Source organism: Staurois parvus, unplaced genomic scaffold (assembly GCF_062004578.1).
Source record: "Staurois parvus isolate SC_StPar_1 unplaced genomic scaffold, SC_StPar_1.0 ptg000505l, whole genome shotgun sequence".
Taxonomy (NCBI): domain Eukaryota; kingdom Metazoa; phylum Chordata; class Amphibia; order Anura; family Ranidae; genus Staurois; species Staurois parvus.
In genome coordinates, this window is record NW_028318301.1 from 2,577,569 (window position 1) to 2,596,808 (window position 19,240).

General features: G+C 43.8%; 1 protein-coding gene across 4 annotated transcripts in view; it reads left to right on the plus strand.

Moving 5' to 3' along the window:
• LOC149451932 (cathepsin F-like) overlaps window positions 1-19,240 on the plus strand; it is a 492,728-nt gene that overhangs the window by 166,460 nt on the left and 307,028 nt on the right. For all 4 annotated transcript variants that reach the window (XM_089689960.1, XM_089689959.1, XM_089689958.1 and 1 more), the window contains exon 8: window positions 3,906-4,002. In XM_089689960.1, the coding sequence (XP_089546086.1) occupies window positions 3,906-4,002 (97 nt within the window). The remainder of the gene's footprint in view (window positions 1-3,905; window positions 4,003-19,240) is intronic.

A 19,240-nucleotide genomic window follows, 5' to 3' on the forward strand; every position in this document is an offset into this window, starting at 1 on the left:
ATTTCCATCATTTACACTTTCAAAATAACAGAAAACAAAAAAATGGCGTCTGCAAAAGTTTGGGCACCCTGCAGAATTTATAGCATGCACTGCCCCCTTTGCAAAGCTGAGACCTGCTAGTGTCATGGATTGTTCTCAATCATCGTCTGGGAAGACCAGGTGATGTCAATCTCAAAGATTTTAAATGCCCAGACTCATCTGACCTTGCCCCAACAATCAGCACCATGGGTTCTTCTAAGCAGTTGTCTAGAAAACTGAAACTGAAAATAGTTGACGCTCACAAAGCTGGAGAAGGCTATAAGACAATAGCAAAGCGTTTATCAGATGTCAATATCCTCTGTTCGGAATGTAAATAAGAAATGGCAGTCATCAGGAACAGTGGAAGTTAAAGCAAGATCTGGAAGACCAAGAAAAATATCAGACAGAACAGCTCGCAGGATTGTGAGAAAAAAAAATTCAAAACCCACGTTTGACTGCACGATCCCTCCAGAAAGATCTGGCAGACACTGGAGTTGTGGTACACTATTCCACTATAAAGAGATACTTGTACAAATATGGTCTTCATGGAAGAGTCATCAGAAGAAAACCTCTTCTACGTCCTCACCACAAAAATCATCGTTTGAACTTTGCAAATGAACATATAGACAAGCCTGATGCATTTTGGAAACAAGTTCTGTGGACCGATGAGGTTAAAATTGAACTTTTTGGCCGGAATGAGCAAAGGTACGTTTGGAGAAGAAGGGGCACAGAATTTAATGAAAAGAACCTCTGTCCAACTGTTAAGCATGGGGTTGGATCAATCATGCTTTGGGGTTGTGTTGCAGCCAGTGGCACAGGGAACATCTCACGAGTAGAAGGAGAAATGGATTCAATAAAATTTCAGCAAATTTTGGATGGTAACTTGATGCCATCTGTGAAAAAGCTGAAGTTAAAGAGAGGATGGCTTCTACAAATGGATAATGATCCTAAACACACCTCGAAATCCACGGGGGATTACATCAAGAGGCGTAAACTGAAGGTTTTGCCATGGTCTTCGCAATCTCCTGACCTCAACATAATTGAAAATCTATGGATAGACCTTAAAAGAGCAGTGCGTGACAGACAGCCCAGAAATCTCAAAGAACTAGAAGACTTTTTTAAGGAAGAATGGGCAAAGATACCTCAAACAAGAATTGAAAGACTCTTGGCTGGCTACAAAAAGCGTTTACAAGCTGTGATACTTGCCAAAGGGGGCAGTACAAGATATTAACTCTGCAGGGTGCCCAAACTTTTGCAGACGCCATTTTTTTGTTTTCTGGTATTTTGAAAGTGTAAATGATGGAAATAAAATCTAACTTTTGTTGACATATTATAAGGATGTCTAATCTGTAATTTGATACCTTTTGGAGATTTTTCCATCTTTCCTTGGCTTCTTTATGCACATTAATACAAATTTTTAGCTGGGGTGCCCAAACTTTCGATCCCCACTGTAGATATAAGCATATTACAAGTGTTACACTTCTCTATGTCATGCAAAATGCATAATAAAGTAATACAACTTTAACTTTTCAATGTTAAATGTTTGCATGATCTTCTGAAAAATGGTGTCAACATCTGCATACAGTGCTCAGCATAAATGAGTACATCCTAACAGATTTGTCAGAAAACCTTTCCTTTCAGAATCATCATTTTCTATAGGGCATTGTACTGCAAAATACTCCCACAAATGCGGTCCATTGATTGCAAACAAGATTTGTTAATTTGCACACACAAAGTATTTTTCCTAACAGTTTCATTCAAGACCATGTTGCAAAAATGCATAAACCCCAATGAAAGTCTTGGGAGCAAAGCTAAATTTTAGACAACAAAATCCTAATTAACCAAAATTCAACTACAGGTGAGTCTATTCATTAAATAGGTGTCCAGCAGACAGTTGATCATAAAAAGGTGTTAATAAAGAAACCCCTTCCTATTTCATGCTGTCAGCAATGGCACCATATGGAAGAGAAATGTCACAAGGTCTGAGAAAGAAAATAAATATTACACAAGAAAGGTGAAGGCTACAAGAAGATCAGCAAAGCTTTACATATCAGGCAGAATACTGTAGCAAAAGTGATAAAAAAATGTATCAATGATGGAACTGCAACCATCTCACAGAGGCGTCCAGGCCATCCACGGAAGTTAACACCTCGATAGGAGCATCTTCTGATGAGAAGGGTTGAAGAAAGTCGCCATGCAAGTTCACTGCAATTAGCTAAAGAAGTAGAAAGCCAAACTAGGGTGATTGTTTCCCGTGACACAATATGGCATACACTTTAGAGGAATAGCATGCATGGGTGTCGTCCACGAAAGAAGTCTCTCCTAAAGCCCATGCACAAAAAAGCCCACTTAAAATTTACAAGAACCCATGCTGAAAAAGAAGACTACAGGGACTCTATATTCTGTAGTGATGAGACCAAGATAAATGTCTTTAGAACTTATGGCTTCGAAACTGTATGGTGTCACAAAGGTGAGGAGTACAAAGAAAAATGCATGGTGCCTACAGTGAAACATGATGGTGGCAGTGTCCTCCTGTGGGGCTGCATGAATGCTGCTGGTGTTGGGAGGCTGCATTTCATTGATGGCATTATGAATTCACAGATGTACTGCTGTATATTGAAAGAGAAGATGCTACCATCACTCCGTGCCCTTGGTCGTTATGCACTTTTCTAACATGACAATGATCCAAAACACACATCTAAGGCCATTGTTGAATTTCTGAAGAACAGGGTGAAAAGTGATTCCATGGCCAATTATGTCTTCTACTCTGAATCCAATCAAATACCTATGGGGAATTCTGAAGAGACAAGTTGAGCATCACTCTCCATCAGGCATCCAAGCTCTAAAAGAGATTGTTTTTGAAGAATTGGATAGATGTTGCAATATGTCGCCAACGTGTTCATTCCATGCCTACTTGGTGCTATCCTTATAAATCATAGAGTAAAACTGAAGATTTTTTAATCTATGTTATATTATTAACTTTACTTTCATGTAATGAGCTAAATAAATGTTCTATAAAACTCAGTTTTATCAAAAATTTGTTGGAAAACTGTTGGATAATGAGTGAAGAATCTCATGTCCAAATTAAGGCTGTTATCTCTTGTATCAAATAGAATTATCATTCTTAGTTCAAAGTTTTCCTTTCCTGAATAGTTTTGAAATTTCCTTTAAGAACTAAGATATTGAGGAAATTTCAAAACTATTCAGGAAAGGAAAACTTTTGAACTAAGAATGATAATTCTATTTGATACAAGAGATAACGGCCTTAATTTGGACCTGGGATTCCTCACTCATTATCCAACAGTTTTACTACCCCCTCTGTGAGTGTTGTCCCCCCCCCCCTCAGATAGGAACTTTGTTATGGGCAGGATCACCAGGTGCAAGTAGGGGAGAAAAAAGTTTGAAGAAATAAAACTAATGCAACCACCACATCTAAGTATGTTTGCAGCAATATGTTTTTGTTTTTGGGCTTAGACAAACACTTTAATACAAAGTTGAAATCATATTATACAGTTGATCAATTTAGGTGGTGTGTAAATTTCCTCTTGAAAGTATACAATACTTAACTCCTATTTACATTTTACCAATGTAAATATGTCAGGCATCTAACATCTTATAATGCATCTCACACTCTAAGCAATAGGTGTTTGCAGCTGTTTCAAACATTGGTTGCATAATATGGGATATTTATGTCTTATGCACATATACGTGTCTAGAAATTTGCATATGTCCTGTACTTATTAGCATAAAACATATTTATGCTAATAATAATGTTGGACCATCAGCTTTGCACTGTTAATTTTTCTTGCAAATAAAATCTACCTGTAAACCTTTATCTTTTTTTTCCATAATGATTAATCCTTATCTGTTATGTATCTCTTGTGCAGGGCATGTGTGGCTCCTGTTGGGCATTCTCTGTGATTGGAAACATTGAAGGACAGTGGTTCTTGAAGAAAGGCTCCCTTGTTTCCTTGTCTGAGCAAGGTATTGTGGCTATAAGAATAATACATTCTTAGTTCTTAGAAATAATCCTATCAACTTTATTGTTAAATATAGACACAAAGAAGTGCCTTCACATTCCAGCAGATTTGCTCTTGAGCACCATAGGAGACGTGTATCCTTAAAGAAGAACTCTGCGATAGGCAAAAAAACACCCATTAGTACACCACCCTACACAAAACACTGAACTGTTAATACATTGCCATCAAAGAGAAAAGTCTAATTGAATTTTCAGGAAGTCACCTCTGTAATTCAAAAGATAACAGCATCTGATCTGCCAAGGGGGAAGTAAAACAGCAGGGATAACATCATATCCTCTTCTCTCAGGAAACTACACTTCCCATCAGCTTTTGGGAATTGCAGTGAGTGTGGGTGGGTACACTAGACCTGTACATGTTGAATGTACACTTCAACAGAAACATGCCCACACATTCCTTAGCTGCCACTGCTATCCTCACATGTGTTCACTTACCCTCCAGTCACAACAGAATAGGAACTAATTGCCCTAAGATTGTGTTTAATCCCATAATAAATATGGCCACATGCCCATAATTAGATTGTTTATCCACTGTTTGCTGTAATTAAATATTAGAATTCTTCTTCCTATTTTTCTAACAGCCACTGCTGCTTGTATGCTTCCATGTGACCACATCCCTGGCCACGACACAACAGGAACATAGCACTTGGACATTAACCACTTGGCCTCCTGAGGATTTACCCCCCCCTTCCTGACAAGGCCATTTTTTACGTTATGGCGCTGCGGTACTTTCACTGACAATTGCACGGTCATGCAAAGCTGCACTCAAATTAAATTTTACATCCTTTTTTTTCCCCCACAAATTGAACCTTCTTTTCGTGGTATTTGATCACCTGTGTTTTTTTATTTTTTGTGCTATAAAAAATAAAAGACCAACAATTTTGAGAAAAAAAACAATATTTTTGACTTATTGCTATTAAACATGTCCAGTAAAAACATTTTTTAAAAAAATCAAATTTCGTCATAAATGTAGGCCAAAATGTATTCTGTTACATGTCTTTGCTAAAAACAAAAATCCCAATACGTGTAAATTAATTGGTTTACGTGAAAGTTATAGCGTTTACAATTGGCGGTATATATACTTGGATTTTTTATCTTTTCCTAGTAATGGCAGCTATCAGCAACTTATAGTGGGACTGCGGCGGACACTCTGAGACTGGGGGGAACTGACTTGGTGTCACTGACATCCCCAGTGAAACTAATACTGTGATCAGTGCTAAAAAAAAAAAAAAGCACTGACACTGTACTAATGTCACTGGGCAGAAAGGGGTTAACATTAGGGGCGATCAAAAGGTTAACTGTGTGCAGGGAGTGTTTTACTTCGGGGTGGTGTGTGTGTGTTTCACTGTAATCACACTGCCCTGGTTGGCTGTTAGTAAACAAAACGGTCCTCCTCACCATCGGTGATCGTCGGAAATTACCAGCCCGGACCCGGTGATTGACAGCTGTGGTCGTGAATGACCGCACGTGCCCTCTACCCGGAAATGCAAAATTATATATGCAATATATATATGTGCGATTTTGCTCACCCGTGCCACCCTGTAGCAGTATTTCTGCTATAGGGTGGATGGGATGCTGTTAATCTGCGTTTTTTAATCTGCCCAGCAACAAGTTGGCCACAAAAAAAAAATTTTGCAAATGCATCAGAAAAACGCGCATGCAAAAAAGAAAAATGCACTGCAAAATGGTTTTCTGAACCAGGTCTGAAATGCCTTGAAAATGCACACGTGTTACGTTTTTCATGTATTTTGTGTTTTGTATTTCAATGGTCTTTATTAATTTTAAACAGTATAAAACAGAGGCAACAAAACGCACCCACGCAGGGGCTATCAAATGCACCGATAAAAAAGGCATAATAGCGCAGACAACGCTCTAATTCCAATAAGGCAAAACGTATGCCCACGCAGGGGCTATCAATGGCATATAAGTTACAATAACATCAGTGAAACTCTGACTATCGCAACTAAAGACAGCTGTCCACTGTCACACCAAAACAAACAGAAAAAGAAAGAAGAAGAGCAGAGAAGAGAAAAAAAAAATACACACACGAAAGAGCAGGGGTCCATGAGCGCCAATACCAAACTCCATTATCTCCCCACACTGGCCGGGGGGAGCGTGGGAAAGGCATATTGCAACCATGGCTCCCATATTTTCAAAAATTTACGTTGAGAGTCGTTGCATATACTCAACATCTGTTCGTTGAGCATCATAGTAGTCATACGATCCCACACCCCCTGAAAAAGTACAAACGGACTCTTCCAGGCCTGAGCAATTGTCCTAGTGGCCGATAAAAACAAATAGGAAGCCAACCGCTGCTAACGAGCCAAGAGGCCCGGTATGGGGCAATGAAGCAAAGCATACCGAGCATCTCTGTGTATGGAGAGATGGAACAAAGATAGAGAGAAAACAGGTGGCGCACACATCTAGTGCATTATCCAAGGTTTATTGTAGGAATTAAATAATAAAAACATACTCACAGACTAAGCATGTATCTAAAAAGCATAGAAAAATGACAATGGCCACAACGGCGGGCAAGGTGTTCTCACTGTCAGTGTGGTCAAATGGCTGACGCGTCAGCCATTTGACCGCACTGACAGTGAGAACACCTTGCCCGCCGTTGTGGCCATTGTAATTTTTCTATGCTTTTTAGATACATGCTTCGTCTGTGAGTATGTTTTTATGATTTAATTCCTACAATAAACCTTGGATAATGCACTAGGTGTGTGCGCCACCTGTTTTCTCTCTATCCAGTGGCTGATTTCCCCGTCTGAGGAGGGCTGCACCCGTGGAACATTTCCTTTTGGTTGTCGCTGTCCTGGTACCCTTGGCTTCCCTTTTGGCTGTGCATATCCTGAGGCGCTGGAGAGTACATACGCTATCCGGTTAGAGATGGAACAAAGTGAAAAGGAGGCCAAACACACGAGACCAAAAACGAACGAACCTCGGGCATGACCACCAGATATGCAGTACATCGCCACTATGGCCACAACCCCGAAAACATCGATCACTACAGGCAGGGTTACCCTGGGCCAGACGAGCTGGAACCCAATACCAACGAAACAATACCTTGTAGGCTGCTTCCAGCGTGATCGTATTAAATGAACATTTAGCTATGAGTGACTGGGCTTTATTCCAGTCCTCCGGATCCACAGCCACTCCCAGGTCGTGTTCCCACTGAACAACATATGAAAGAGAAGTGTGCGACGAGCGTCTGTTCAAAGCAGCGTAAAGAAGGGAGATAAGGCCCGGGGCACCCGACCGCTGCTGGCAAAGCCGTTCAAAGGCAGATTTCTGATATGGGAAAGCAGAAGTGGCCCTCAGCGAGAGTAGCCAGTGCCGCAATTGAAGGTACCAAAAAAATTCCGCTGGGGGAACATCCCGAGACTCGCGAAGGAAATTCCAGGTGGGGAAGGACCAAAAAATCAAACAGTGTCGCACCTGTGAGAAACCATGAGCCACCCACCAAGAAAATGCCCTCGGGTGATCTAGACCCGGCGGGAAAAGAGGGTTGTTAACGATTGGAAGCAAGGGCAAAAAGGGTGACATCAGGCCACTGGAGTAACGTACCGAGTCCCAGACTTGTAGGCCATGGAGCAACATCGGACTCAGCGCCATAGGGCGCAGGGCAGGGGGAAGCCATAGAAGTGTCGACAGTGCGTTAGGGGCACAATTGGGTAGTTCCAGCAGGACCCAGAGAGGAACATCGGAGGAAGCGTGCAACATAGACAGCGGAGCAATCTGGCTCGCCTGATAATACTTAGTTACATTGGGTACCCCAAGACCACCCTGGAGTCTATGAGCAAAGAGCGTATTTCTAGAGACTCTGGGGTGCTTTTTGGCCCAGATGAAACGCATAAACTTTGCCTGAAGCAACCGAAGAAAATGAGGGGGAACCCGCACTGGGAGGGTGCGAAAATAATATAACAATTTCGGCAAGATGGTCATTTTCACTGAATGAACCCGTCCTATCCAAGACAGGTGCGGAAATTGCCAGGAATGCATAAGAGAAGATAAAGAGCTAAGCAAAGCGAATGCCCAAGTATTCAAGAGAAGAGGAAGCCCACCGGTAAGGGAAGTGGGATTGTAGGCGCGAAACCAAATCTGAAGCCAAAATAATATTGAGAGCGACGGTTTTATCCAAGTTGATACGTAGACCCGAAATCAAGGAGAAGCGCTCAAGAACCCGTTGCAAGTTAGGAAGCGTTGTCAGAGGATTAGTAAGGGTCAAAAGGGCATCGTCCGCAAAGAGGCTCAGCTTAAACTCCTGTCCCGCGTATGAAACCCCCGATACATTGCAATCAGCCCGGAGCGCTAAAGCCAGTGGCTCAAGCGCCAGGACAAAGAGTGCCGGGGACAGCGGGCAGCCCTGCCTCGTCCCTCGCCCAACAGGAAAGGGATCCGAGAAATACCCAGTGTATTTAACGGAGGCTGAAGGAAAGGAATACAAGGCTTGAATCCAAGAGAGAATAGAATCCCCGAAACCCCAACGAGACAGCACAAACCGCAGATATTCCCAGGATAGAGAATCAAAAGCTTTATATATGTCCAAGGACAGTAAGAATCCTGGGATTTTCCGTTGTTGCAGAAAATGTATAAGATGGACCACCTTACGGACGTTATCACCCGCCTGCCTCCCGGGGACAAACCCTACTTGGTCCCTGTGGACCAGGCTACACAAATATTTATTGATGCGAAAACTAAGGATCTTGCCCAATATCTTCAGGTCTTCATTAAGAAGAGAAATGGGCCGGAAGGCTTGCGGTTCCTGGACATCATCGGTCGTCTTAGGAATCATAGAGATATGTGCCCTAAGTGCGTCCGGAGAGGGCAAGGAGCCCTGTCGTAACTCATTGAAATAGGCAGCTAAAAAGGGAGCCAATAGGGCCAAGAATTTTTTATAATAGAGACCGGAGAAGCCGTTGGGACCTGGGGCCGTGGTGGACCGTAAAGATTTGATCGCTTGGAGCACTTCCGGTACGGTGACACCAGCATTGAGGGCCACCTGTGCTGCCTCGGTTAATCCAGGAAGATGGAGGTCTTGAAAGAATGCCTCTGCCTAGGCCACAGGGAAGGGATCTGGGGCAGCATAGAGGCGCGAAAGGAAGTCCGAGAATCGGGAAACAATCTGCTGGGGATTAGAAGTACAGCCACCCGTGGAAAGTCGAAGTCGAATCGGTTTATGCGGTTTCCCCACAGAATTGAGTTTCCTGGCTAGCATGGGACCGGGCTTATTAGCACAGGAATAGAATTTATGTTTGGTCCAACGCCGGGCCCGTTCCCCCTCCGAAGAGGCAAGGAGGTCCAATTCTGTTGCCAGAGCGTCCCGAGCGCGTTTATGGGCCACGGATGGACATGACTTCCAACACGCATCCCCAGAGGCCAGGAGAGAATGAAGCTCCAAGAGTTGGCGTTCCTGCTCCCGCTTCCGGACTGCAGCCAGCTGTATAACATGACCCCGCATCGTGGCCTTATGCGCTTCCCATAGGGGCACTGCTGAAGAGACCGATCCCGAGTTTTCCATAAAGTATGTCCGTAAAAAGAATTCTATTTGTTGGCAGGTAGCCTGAGTGGTCAATAAAGAGTCATTGATGCGCCAATGAAAAGGGCACCGTTCTGACCCAGAAAGGGCAAGGAGGAGTACCAAAGGATCATGGTCTGACCAGGGTGAGGAGGGAATAGTTATCCGCCGGACCAAGGGGAGCTGCTGGACCTGCATGAATATATGATCAATTCTACAAAAACTGTCATGAGGATTGGAATAGAACGTAAAGTCGCGTTCAGTTGGATGAAGTTCCCTCCAGACGTCCGCTAGCCCCGCTGTCCGCAAAAGAAAGCGCATACGTTCCTCCAGCACCAAGTCATGAGAGGGAGTCGCTCCCCGAGCGTAGCGCCTATCCAATGTGGAATCCAAGGTAACATTCGAATCCCCCATAACAAGAAGAAGACCCTTAGAGTGTCGAGAAACAATGGTGCAAAGATGCGAAAATAATTTATGCTGGAAACGGTTAGGCGCGTAGTAAGAGACAAAGGTAACCTCCTGGTCCCAGAGGGTGCCTTGCAGAAGCAAATACCTGCCCGTGGGGTCCGCTATATGCCTAGCACAGACAAAGGGGAGATTGCGTTTAAAAGCTATCAGAACACCCCGACGCTTCTCAGGAGCCGAGGCCGTGTAAAAGATGAGATAGTGAGGTGAAAGATAACGCGGAGCGGAGGACTGAGAAAACCTGGTCTCCTGTAGACATACCACATCAATTTGTTGCGATTTGAGGTGATGAAAAATTTTAGCCCGTTTCTGAGGCGAATTGAAGCCTTGAACATTTTGTGAATGTATTTTTAAAAGGGGTGATGCCATGGCGGTATAAACGTAACATGCTCAGCAGAAAAAAGCCCAAAGCAGCCATCAATTTCTACTCCCAATGGCGATCGGACCATGGCGTCCCGGAACGCTGCAGAAAACAAAAACAAAAAAAAACATAGAAAAAGAAAAGAACAAAGGAAAAAGACACAAAAAGTATACACAACAGTGCAATCCTGTCACACCAATGGTGTCGTGCATCCTACACATGAAGGATACAGTTAGGGGTAACTCTACCACCGGACACATGGCTGCAAATGGAAACATCAAAACAGAAGCCCTCAGGGGGCAAAAAGGCAATGAACATAATAGAATATAGTAAAACTTAATAAAACTAAAAGTCCCAGGAGCAGGGACCTCCGCGATAACCTCCCCATAGAAACCCGGACAACCGTAGGGGCCAACCCCCTTCCACCCAACCAGGCCCACCGGGTCAACCTCCAAGGAGCCCAAGGAAACCATCACCCAATGCCACCAACGTAGACCCAATTACCATCATATGGACCCAAAATAGGCTACGGCAGCAAAAAGTCCCGATTCTTAAGTCCAGGAAGAGACCCCCCCCCCAACCCGGGATGGAACCCAAAAGAGCAAGCCGGAGCAGTCCCAACCTAGAATGTCGACAAACCGGGAAGACCCTAAGGGCCAAACTCACGATCTCATCAGGGTAGTCCCTCGGTGAGACAATATATGGGAGTTCCAAGGCTCATCTTCAGCCTGGAGAAGAACAGGAAGGATCGCGAAGGGGTCTGAGGGAGAGCCCCCCTCCTATTGGACGACCGCTCCCAGATGCGGCCCAAAGGAGGCGGCCTCGCCGAGGATCCAGATCAATGTGCTTGGCTCCGATCAGCAGCTTCCGGCGAGAGAATATGTAGAGATTCCAGGAGAGAATGGGCCGCCTCCGGCGTAAACCACAGAATGACTGCGGCCCTGGTAGGTGAAGGTGAGGCGGAACGGAAAGCCCCAGGCGTATTTAATTCTGTGTTTCACCAGGACCGAAGTGAAGGGCTTCAACTGGCGGTGCTTCTGGAGAGTGGTCTGAGAGAGGTCCGCGAAAAGCTGGTAGCGGTGCCCCTGGAAGCTAAGATCAGGGTTATTTCTGGCTGCCAAGAGGATAGTTTCCTTAGTGCGGTAATAAGTAAACTTGATGATAATGTCCCTCGGGGGCCCATCCGGTCATCTGGGGCCCAAAGAACGATGTATGCGGTCAAATTCAAGCTGGTCAATGGGAATAGCGGGTGTCAGCTCCTGAAACAGAGCAGTAGCAGTGGAGGTAAGATCCGTGACCGTTTCCGGGATACCCCTTAACCGCAAATTGCCGCGGCGGGAACGATCCTCAAGCCGCAGTAGTGCCTCCGCCAATTCCTTCTTAAGGTCGCACAGGTCCTGTTCGTGATTTTCAATGACTGTGGCCGCAGCGTCCATTTTATCCCCGAGATCGTTCGTCCGATTGCCCAAATCCCGAATTTCCCGCGAAAGACGGTCGGCCAGCTTGGAGGTAGCGGAGGATAATTCTGATTGCAGCATACATTTGAAGCAGCGCAGGAGCTCAGCATCCCGCAGGGATGGAATGTGAGACTGCCAGGATGGCTCTGATTCCAGGTCTTCCCCACTGCCAGGATCCATCTCACCTGCAGGTAGTGATGGCAGGGGACCCAAAATTGCAGCCGGGGCTTCAGTTGTTGTCCCGGGCGGGAACTGCGAATCCGCGGCCGGTGTCCTGGAAGCCTCTGGCGGCCGGCCCAAAATCGAGGCCGCGGCTTCACCCACGATCTCCGGCGGGTAGGCCGCAACTTCCCGCACGGTCCGCCGGAAGCAGGAGGTGCGGGCGGCCGGCGTTTTTTTCCCAATCAGGGTGCTGGAGGGACAGGGGGCCAGAGAGGAAGCGGAGGGACCCCCCCTGAGGGTCAGAAATCGGCCGATGTGTCCAGCGGCCGAGACAGAGAATTAATAGGCAGCCATCCTGGCTGCTGCTCACGAGCGCCCCCCTGTATTTTGTGTTTTGAATCTGGCCAGCAACAACCTCGCCAAAAAAAAGAAATAACGCAAAACGTGTCAAAAACATGCAGATGCGGCATTTTCTCAAGTTTGAGGACATGGGCATTTTAAAGGATGCTATGGATAAAAGCGTGGATTCCCTATTAAAAAAGGTGTGGGATTCTACTCTAACCTCAAGCCAGCTATGGCTTCAACAGTCGTGGCTAGAAACTTGGAGCACTGGTTAGATCAGTTGAAAGAACATATAGAGGCTGGGACACCTCTTGAGGAGTCAGGCAACAAAAAGCCTTGGAACACTCAAAAGGCTAGAAGCGAAACAAGGGTTTTGTTTAGGCCTCCGGAACCTTCAGCAAAAAGTCAATGATGGTTTCGGGGGTGTGAGGAAGATTGCATTGTTTCTTCCACAGTGGGAGAGAGTGACATCCAGTCTGTTTGTCTGAAACATCGTAGACCAAAGCCACAATCTGGAGTTAATGGGAATTCTGCTGAACAGATTTTTTGTAACCCAAATATCCAGTTTTCAGGAGAAATCCCTGGCAATGATGTCTCTTTTGCAGGAGCAAAATTCCAGTTCCCCAAGAGCAGGAGTGACTGGGATTCTGTTATCGTGATTTTCTGGTCAGAAAGACTTTAGGAAAATTTCAGTTAATTCTGAACCTGAAGTTGTAAAACAAATTCATCCATTACAAGAAGTTTTGCATGGATACATTATTTTCGGTAAGAAAGCTTCTTACTGTGGGGTGCTTCATGACATCCATAGATCTGAAGGATTCTTGCACATTTCGGTCGCCAAAAAACTCCCAAACGTTTCTTCAGCTGGCTGTCCAGATGGGGTACTCAATATTTTATCTTGAATTCAAATACCTTCCTTTCATACTGTCATCAGCTCCCAGAATCTTCACGAAGGTCCTGGCGAAAGCTTTGGCTCCCCTGAAGATGCAGGGGATATCGATCATTCCATATTTAGATGATCTCCTGCTATTTGAAGTTCCAGGGAACAACTGAGTATCAATCTGCAAAAAACGGTGGACCACCTGGAAAGTTTGTGGTGGCTTCTGAACCAGGAAAAATATAATTTGGTTCCTGTACACATCAAAGTTTTTGGGCAACACCATTGTTTAAGTGCAGGGAAGATTTTTTCTTCCAGTGGAAAAAATAGTGAAAGTTCAGGAAGCAGTAAAACAAGTGCAGACAATCATGTCAGTTACAGTTAGGACTGCTATGTCAACATTGGGTCTCCTCTCAGCCTCTGTTCCAGCAGTCCAGTGGGCACTCCATTCAAGGGATCTTCAACAAAGCATCTTGCAGAGTTGGAGTCATTGGGAGTCTCTGGAAAAACCCAATCCGCTTTCTTTGTGTGTCAAGAGGAAGCTGTGGTGGTGGTGGTTGTGGTAGCAGGATCAAAACAATCACATGGGAGGCTTGCTATGGGCTTTACCAGTCACAAGGAGACCAACAACAAATCCAAGTTCTTGGGGCTGGGGAGCTCATCTTGAGGGTCAAGTTGCCCAGGTTTCCTGGTCAAAACAAGAAACCAGGAGATCCTCCAACTAGAGGGAATTAAAGGTGGTCCTGTTAGGGCTTCTGTCCTTTCATGAGATCATCAAGGGCCAACACGTCCAGATTCTATCAGACGGTGCGACCACCGTAGCCTACGTGTCGCAGCAGGGAGGCACCAGAAGCAAAACTCTTCTGGCCTTGGATTTTTAAAACTCTGAGGTGGGCAGAGCACAATTCTTCATCTCTAACAGCAATCCACTTGAAGGGCAGTCTGATGCAATTGGCAGATTTTCTGGGCAAAAAGAGGGTATTGGATTTATAATGGAGCCTGAACCCTGAGATTTTTCATGTGATCACCTGCAGATGGGGGACTCCATAGGTGGACCTGATTGTCAATCGATCAAATGCAAAGGTTACAATTTATTTTTCCTTGAGCAGAGAAGAGCAAGCAGATGTCTTAGATGCTCAGGCTTGGATCTTCCATTTGTGTTACGCTTTTCCCCTTTTCAGATGATTCCGGTAGTCCTCAAAAAATGTATGGAGGAAAGCACAGATGTGATTCTGGTGGCCACCTTTTGGCCCAAATGAGCGTGGTTCTCAACTCTGATGCAGGGACCTCTTTGTCATCCAGGGATAAGCCAGCTGAAGCTAGCAGCTTGGTTACTGAGGAAGAAATCTTAAGGAATAAGGGTTAGTCAGATAAGTTAATTTCTACTTTGTTGAACAGCAGGAAAAAAGGTGACAAGAGCTATATATTTTAAAACTTGGAAATGTTTAAATTCCTGGTGTACATCTAAAGGTTTTCAGCCAAAAAGAGTGGTTTCTGTCCTGACAGAATGGAGAAAGGATTGACAATCAGTACCCTGAAGGGCACAGGTACCAGTATATAGTTAGTCTGGCTGAAAAAAGACAAAAGCCCATCCAGTTCAACCATAGAAAAAAAAAGTTATAATCCTATACCCACAGTTGATCCAGAGGAAGGCAAAAAAAACCCAGCAAAGCATGATCTAGTTTGCTCCTGCTGGGAAAAAAATTCCTTCCTGATCCCTCGAGAGGCAATCTGATATTCCCTGGATCAACTTTACCTACGAATGTTAGTATCCAGTTATATTCTGTGTATCTAAGAAAGAATCCAGGCCTTTTTCGAAGCAATCCACTGAGCTGGCCAGAACCAACTCTTGAGGGAGTCTATTCCACATTTTCACAGCTCTTCACAGCTCTCACTGTGAAGAAACCTTTCCGTGTTTGGAGATTAAATTTCTTTTCCTCCTGACGTAAAGAGTGCCCCTTGTCCTCTGTGATGACCTCAGGGTGAATAGCTCTACACCGAGTTCACTATATGAACCACTGATGTATTTATACATGTTGATCATATACCCCCTTAACCTTCTCATCTCAAGAGAGAATAAATTCCGTTCCTCTAATCTTTCCTCATAGCTGATCTTCTCCATGCCTCGTATCAGTTTAGTTGCCCTTCTCTGTACTTTCTCCAGTTCCCCAATGTTCTTTTTGTGAATTGGTGCCCAAAACTGAACTGCATATTCCAGATGAGGTCTTACTAATGATTTGTACAGTGGTAAAATGATATCTCTCTCTCTCTGGAGTCTATACTTCTTTTAATACAAGAGAGGATTATGCTCGCTTTAGAAACCGCAGCTTGGCATTGCATGCCATTTATTAAGCTTGTGATCTACCAGAACTCCCACATCCTTCTTCACCATTGATTCCCCCAGTTGTACTCCCCCTAGTATGTGTGGTGCATGCATATTCGTAGCCCCCAAGTGCATAACCTTACATTTATCAACATTAAACCTCATTTGCCACATAGTTGCCCGATTAAACAGTGCATTGAGGTCTTCATCTGCCAATCATCGGAAAGACTGTGTGTGAGTGTGGAAGAAGGCAGCTTGTGTGCACAGAGCGATCAGGATTTGCTGTTTCTAGGATATTTCTGAGGAGGCTGCCTGCAGTGCCGTTGTCCATTGGTGAGGGGGATTGATCCAGCGTTGGACCCTATACTTTCAGGAGGGGTTCCATGTTCCCGATTGGTGCTGTATTGTTTGTACAAGTGCTCTGACCCTGTGGGGTTGCTTCATGGTGAGGTGAGGGGGCATTTCACCCAGTGTTGGATCTCCTATGTATAACCTTTCATATACATAGATCCATTAAGGACTATTTTTTGGACTTTTTCGTTCGGGTGATACGTTTATTTCTGGATGAGATTCACTTTATATGTTGGATGTTTTATTTATATATGATTCTGAAATTTTTTTGACCTATTATTTTATGTGTTACGGATTCACGTGTATGTCACTTATTTCACTATTTATCCCCACATTTTAGGGTCACGTATAAATAGTTTACTTTCTTTTGTTTTTTTTCTTTATGTTTATAGGCTGTGTGGCTTATAAACGTTTAACCATATACAGTATTTTATTAGTGTCATTTAGCCACTAATTTTCCACTTTATCCCCAATTAGGGGTCACTGATTTATGGTTCACTTTCATCATAATCGGTTTTTATATCTGTTGAATTTTTGGTGATTTTAATTAGCAAATACGTTGCGGCAGATTAGCTTTGTGGTTTTTTACCATAAACCACATTTCAATAGTTTCCTTTTGTTCACTAATGTGCACTATAAGTGTTCTTTTCTGTTAGATCTTTAGCCAATACCGGTTTTGCACACAATATACCTGTAGGTATATTTTCACATCACAAGTATATTTTGTGCAAATTTAGCACAAATTTAGTGGTGGGATCCTATTTGTGTATTATCACCATTTATGTTGTCACTATTTATGGATAATAAGGATTGTCACTTATAAGTCACCTATTTATGGTGTTACACCCTACATTCATTATTTTGGGGGTTTCACTGTTATTTATGACTTTGGATTTTTCATGTGCATTCTATTCTATATATTTTGAAGTTTATACATTTTTTTGTGTGAAGTTTTCTGTTGTTTGTGATTTTTTGATTTAAGGGATATATTATTATTAGCACATCACCAAATTATTATATTTAACAATTTACCATTGTGGTATGTGGTAGGGTGTTGGCTGTTGTATGTAGAGATTGACATTCTGAGCGCGGGAGGACTATATAGATCTATTCACACCCTATATTGTTTATAAATGTATTAAAAAGTAAGGGTCCCAACACTGAACCCTGGGGTACACCACTGATGACCCCAGACTAATCAAAGTATGAATCATTAACCACTACTCTTTAGATATGATCTTTTAGTCAGTTTTTCCAAGCCCGTATACCTTTCCTTACACATTAGCCATGTGTGGGGAACTGTGTCAAACACTTTTGCAAAATCCAAGTATACCACGTCCACTGCCACCCCTCTGTCCAAGGTTTTGCTCACCCCCTCATAAAAAGAAATCAGATTTGTTTGACAACTTCTGTCTTTCATGAATCCATGCTGTCTGTTGCTTAAAATATTTTTTTCCAGCAAGAACTCATCTATGTGGTCTCTTATTATACTCTCCAATACATTCCCAACTATAGAAGTTAAAGATTTTGATCCCTTTCTAACCACTAGCCTACAGGTCACTTATACCCCCTTCCTGCCCAGGCCAATTTCCAGCTTTCAGCGCTGTCACAATTTGAATGGCAGTTGCGTGGTCATGCAACATTGTACCCATATGAAATTTTTATCATTTTTTTGAGACAGAGCTTTCTCTTGGTGGTATCTAATTACCTCTGGGATTTTTTTTTTCTTAAACCAAAAACCACTGAAAATTTTGAAAAAAAAAAAAAGTTTTTTTCTTAGTTTTTGTTATACAATTTTGTAAAGAAGTGATTTTTCTCCTTCACTGATGTGCGCTAATGAGGCTGCAGTGATGGGCACTGATAGGCTGCACTGATACATGACAATGATATATGGCACAGATAGGCGGCACTGACTGGCACAGATAGGTGGCACTGACTGGCACAGATAGGCGGCACTGACTGGCACAGATAGGCAGCACTGACTGGCACAGATAGGCGGCACTGACTGGCGGCACAGATAGGTGGCACTGACTGGCAGAACAGATAGGCGGCACTGACTGGCAGCACATATAGGCGGCACTGACTGGCAGCACAGATAGGCGGCACTGATTGGCACTGATGGGTGACATTGAAAGGCAGCTCAGATGGGCACTGATATGTGGCATTAATGTGGCACTGATGGGCACTGGCACGTGGCACTGATGGGCACTGACACTGATGAGCACTGACAGGTGACACTTCTGGAGTCACACTGATCATCAGGGCACACTGATCATCAGTGCCCTTATGATCAGTGTACATGTCCCCTCCGCGGAAAGCCGATTACCGGCTCTCCTCTCGTGCTGTCAGCGTGACAGCTCGAGAGGAGAGAAATGCCGATAACCGGCATTTCCGTGTTTACATGTGATCAGCTGTGATTGGACATAGCTGATCACATGACCGAGCCGACATCTTCGGCTCTTACCGTGATCCGCTGTGTCCGAGGGACACAGCGGACCGGCGATCGCCGCGCTGCGTGCTCCCTGAGCCATGCATGCGCAGTGAGAATGGTAGGATGTCATATGACGTCCTATCAGAATGAGAGAACCACCTTGCGCACGTCATTGTACTATAGGGCGGGCGTAAGGTGGTTAAATATTGGTACCACATTGGCCTTACGCCAATTCAGTGGTACTATGCCAGTCATTAGAGAGTCCCTAAAAATTAGAAACAATGGCTTTGAAATGACAGAACTCAATTCTTTAAGGACCCGTGGGTGTATGCCATCCGGTCCAGGTGCTTTATTCACCTTTTATACTGTCTAAATATTTTTGAGTCAATTGTGAGCCAATGTGGATCATCTGGAGCTGTGTCAATACCATGCCCATTATGGACAACAGCTCCTCCATGCTCCTTTGTATACACAGAGCTGAAGAAGGTATTAAATAATTTTTCCTTCTCTTTGTCCCCAGTCACCCACTCTAGATTTTTTTGTAAAGGGCCTACATGCTCGGATCGAAACTTTTTACTATTAATATATTTGAAGAATTTTTTGGGGTTGGTCCTGCTATCTTTTGCAATCTGTCATTCGTTTACAATTTTTGTGGCCTTTATTTCCTTTTTGCATATTCTGGTATACTCTTTGTAATGTTTAAACGATGATAGCGTTTTTTCATTTTTATATTTAATAAATGCTATTTTCTTATTGTCTATAACCTTTTTAACTTTTGGCCGTAAGCCACATAGGTTTGATTTTTAGCTTTTTAAACTTGTTGCCCATGGGAATATATTTTGCAGTGTGTTCACATAGTCTTTTTGAAGAACTCCCATTTCTGAGTTTTGTTCATCGAT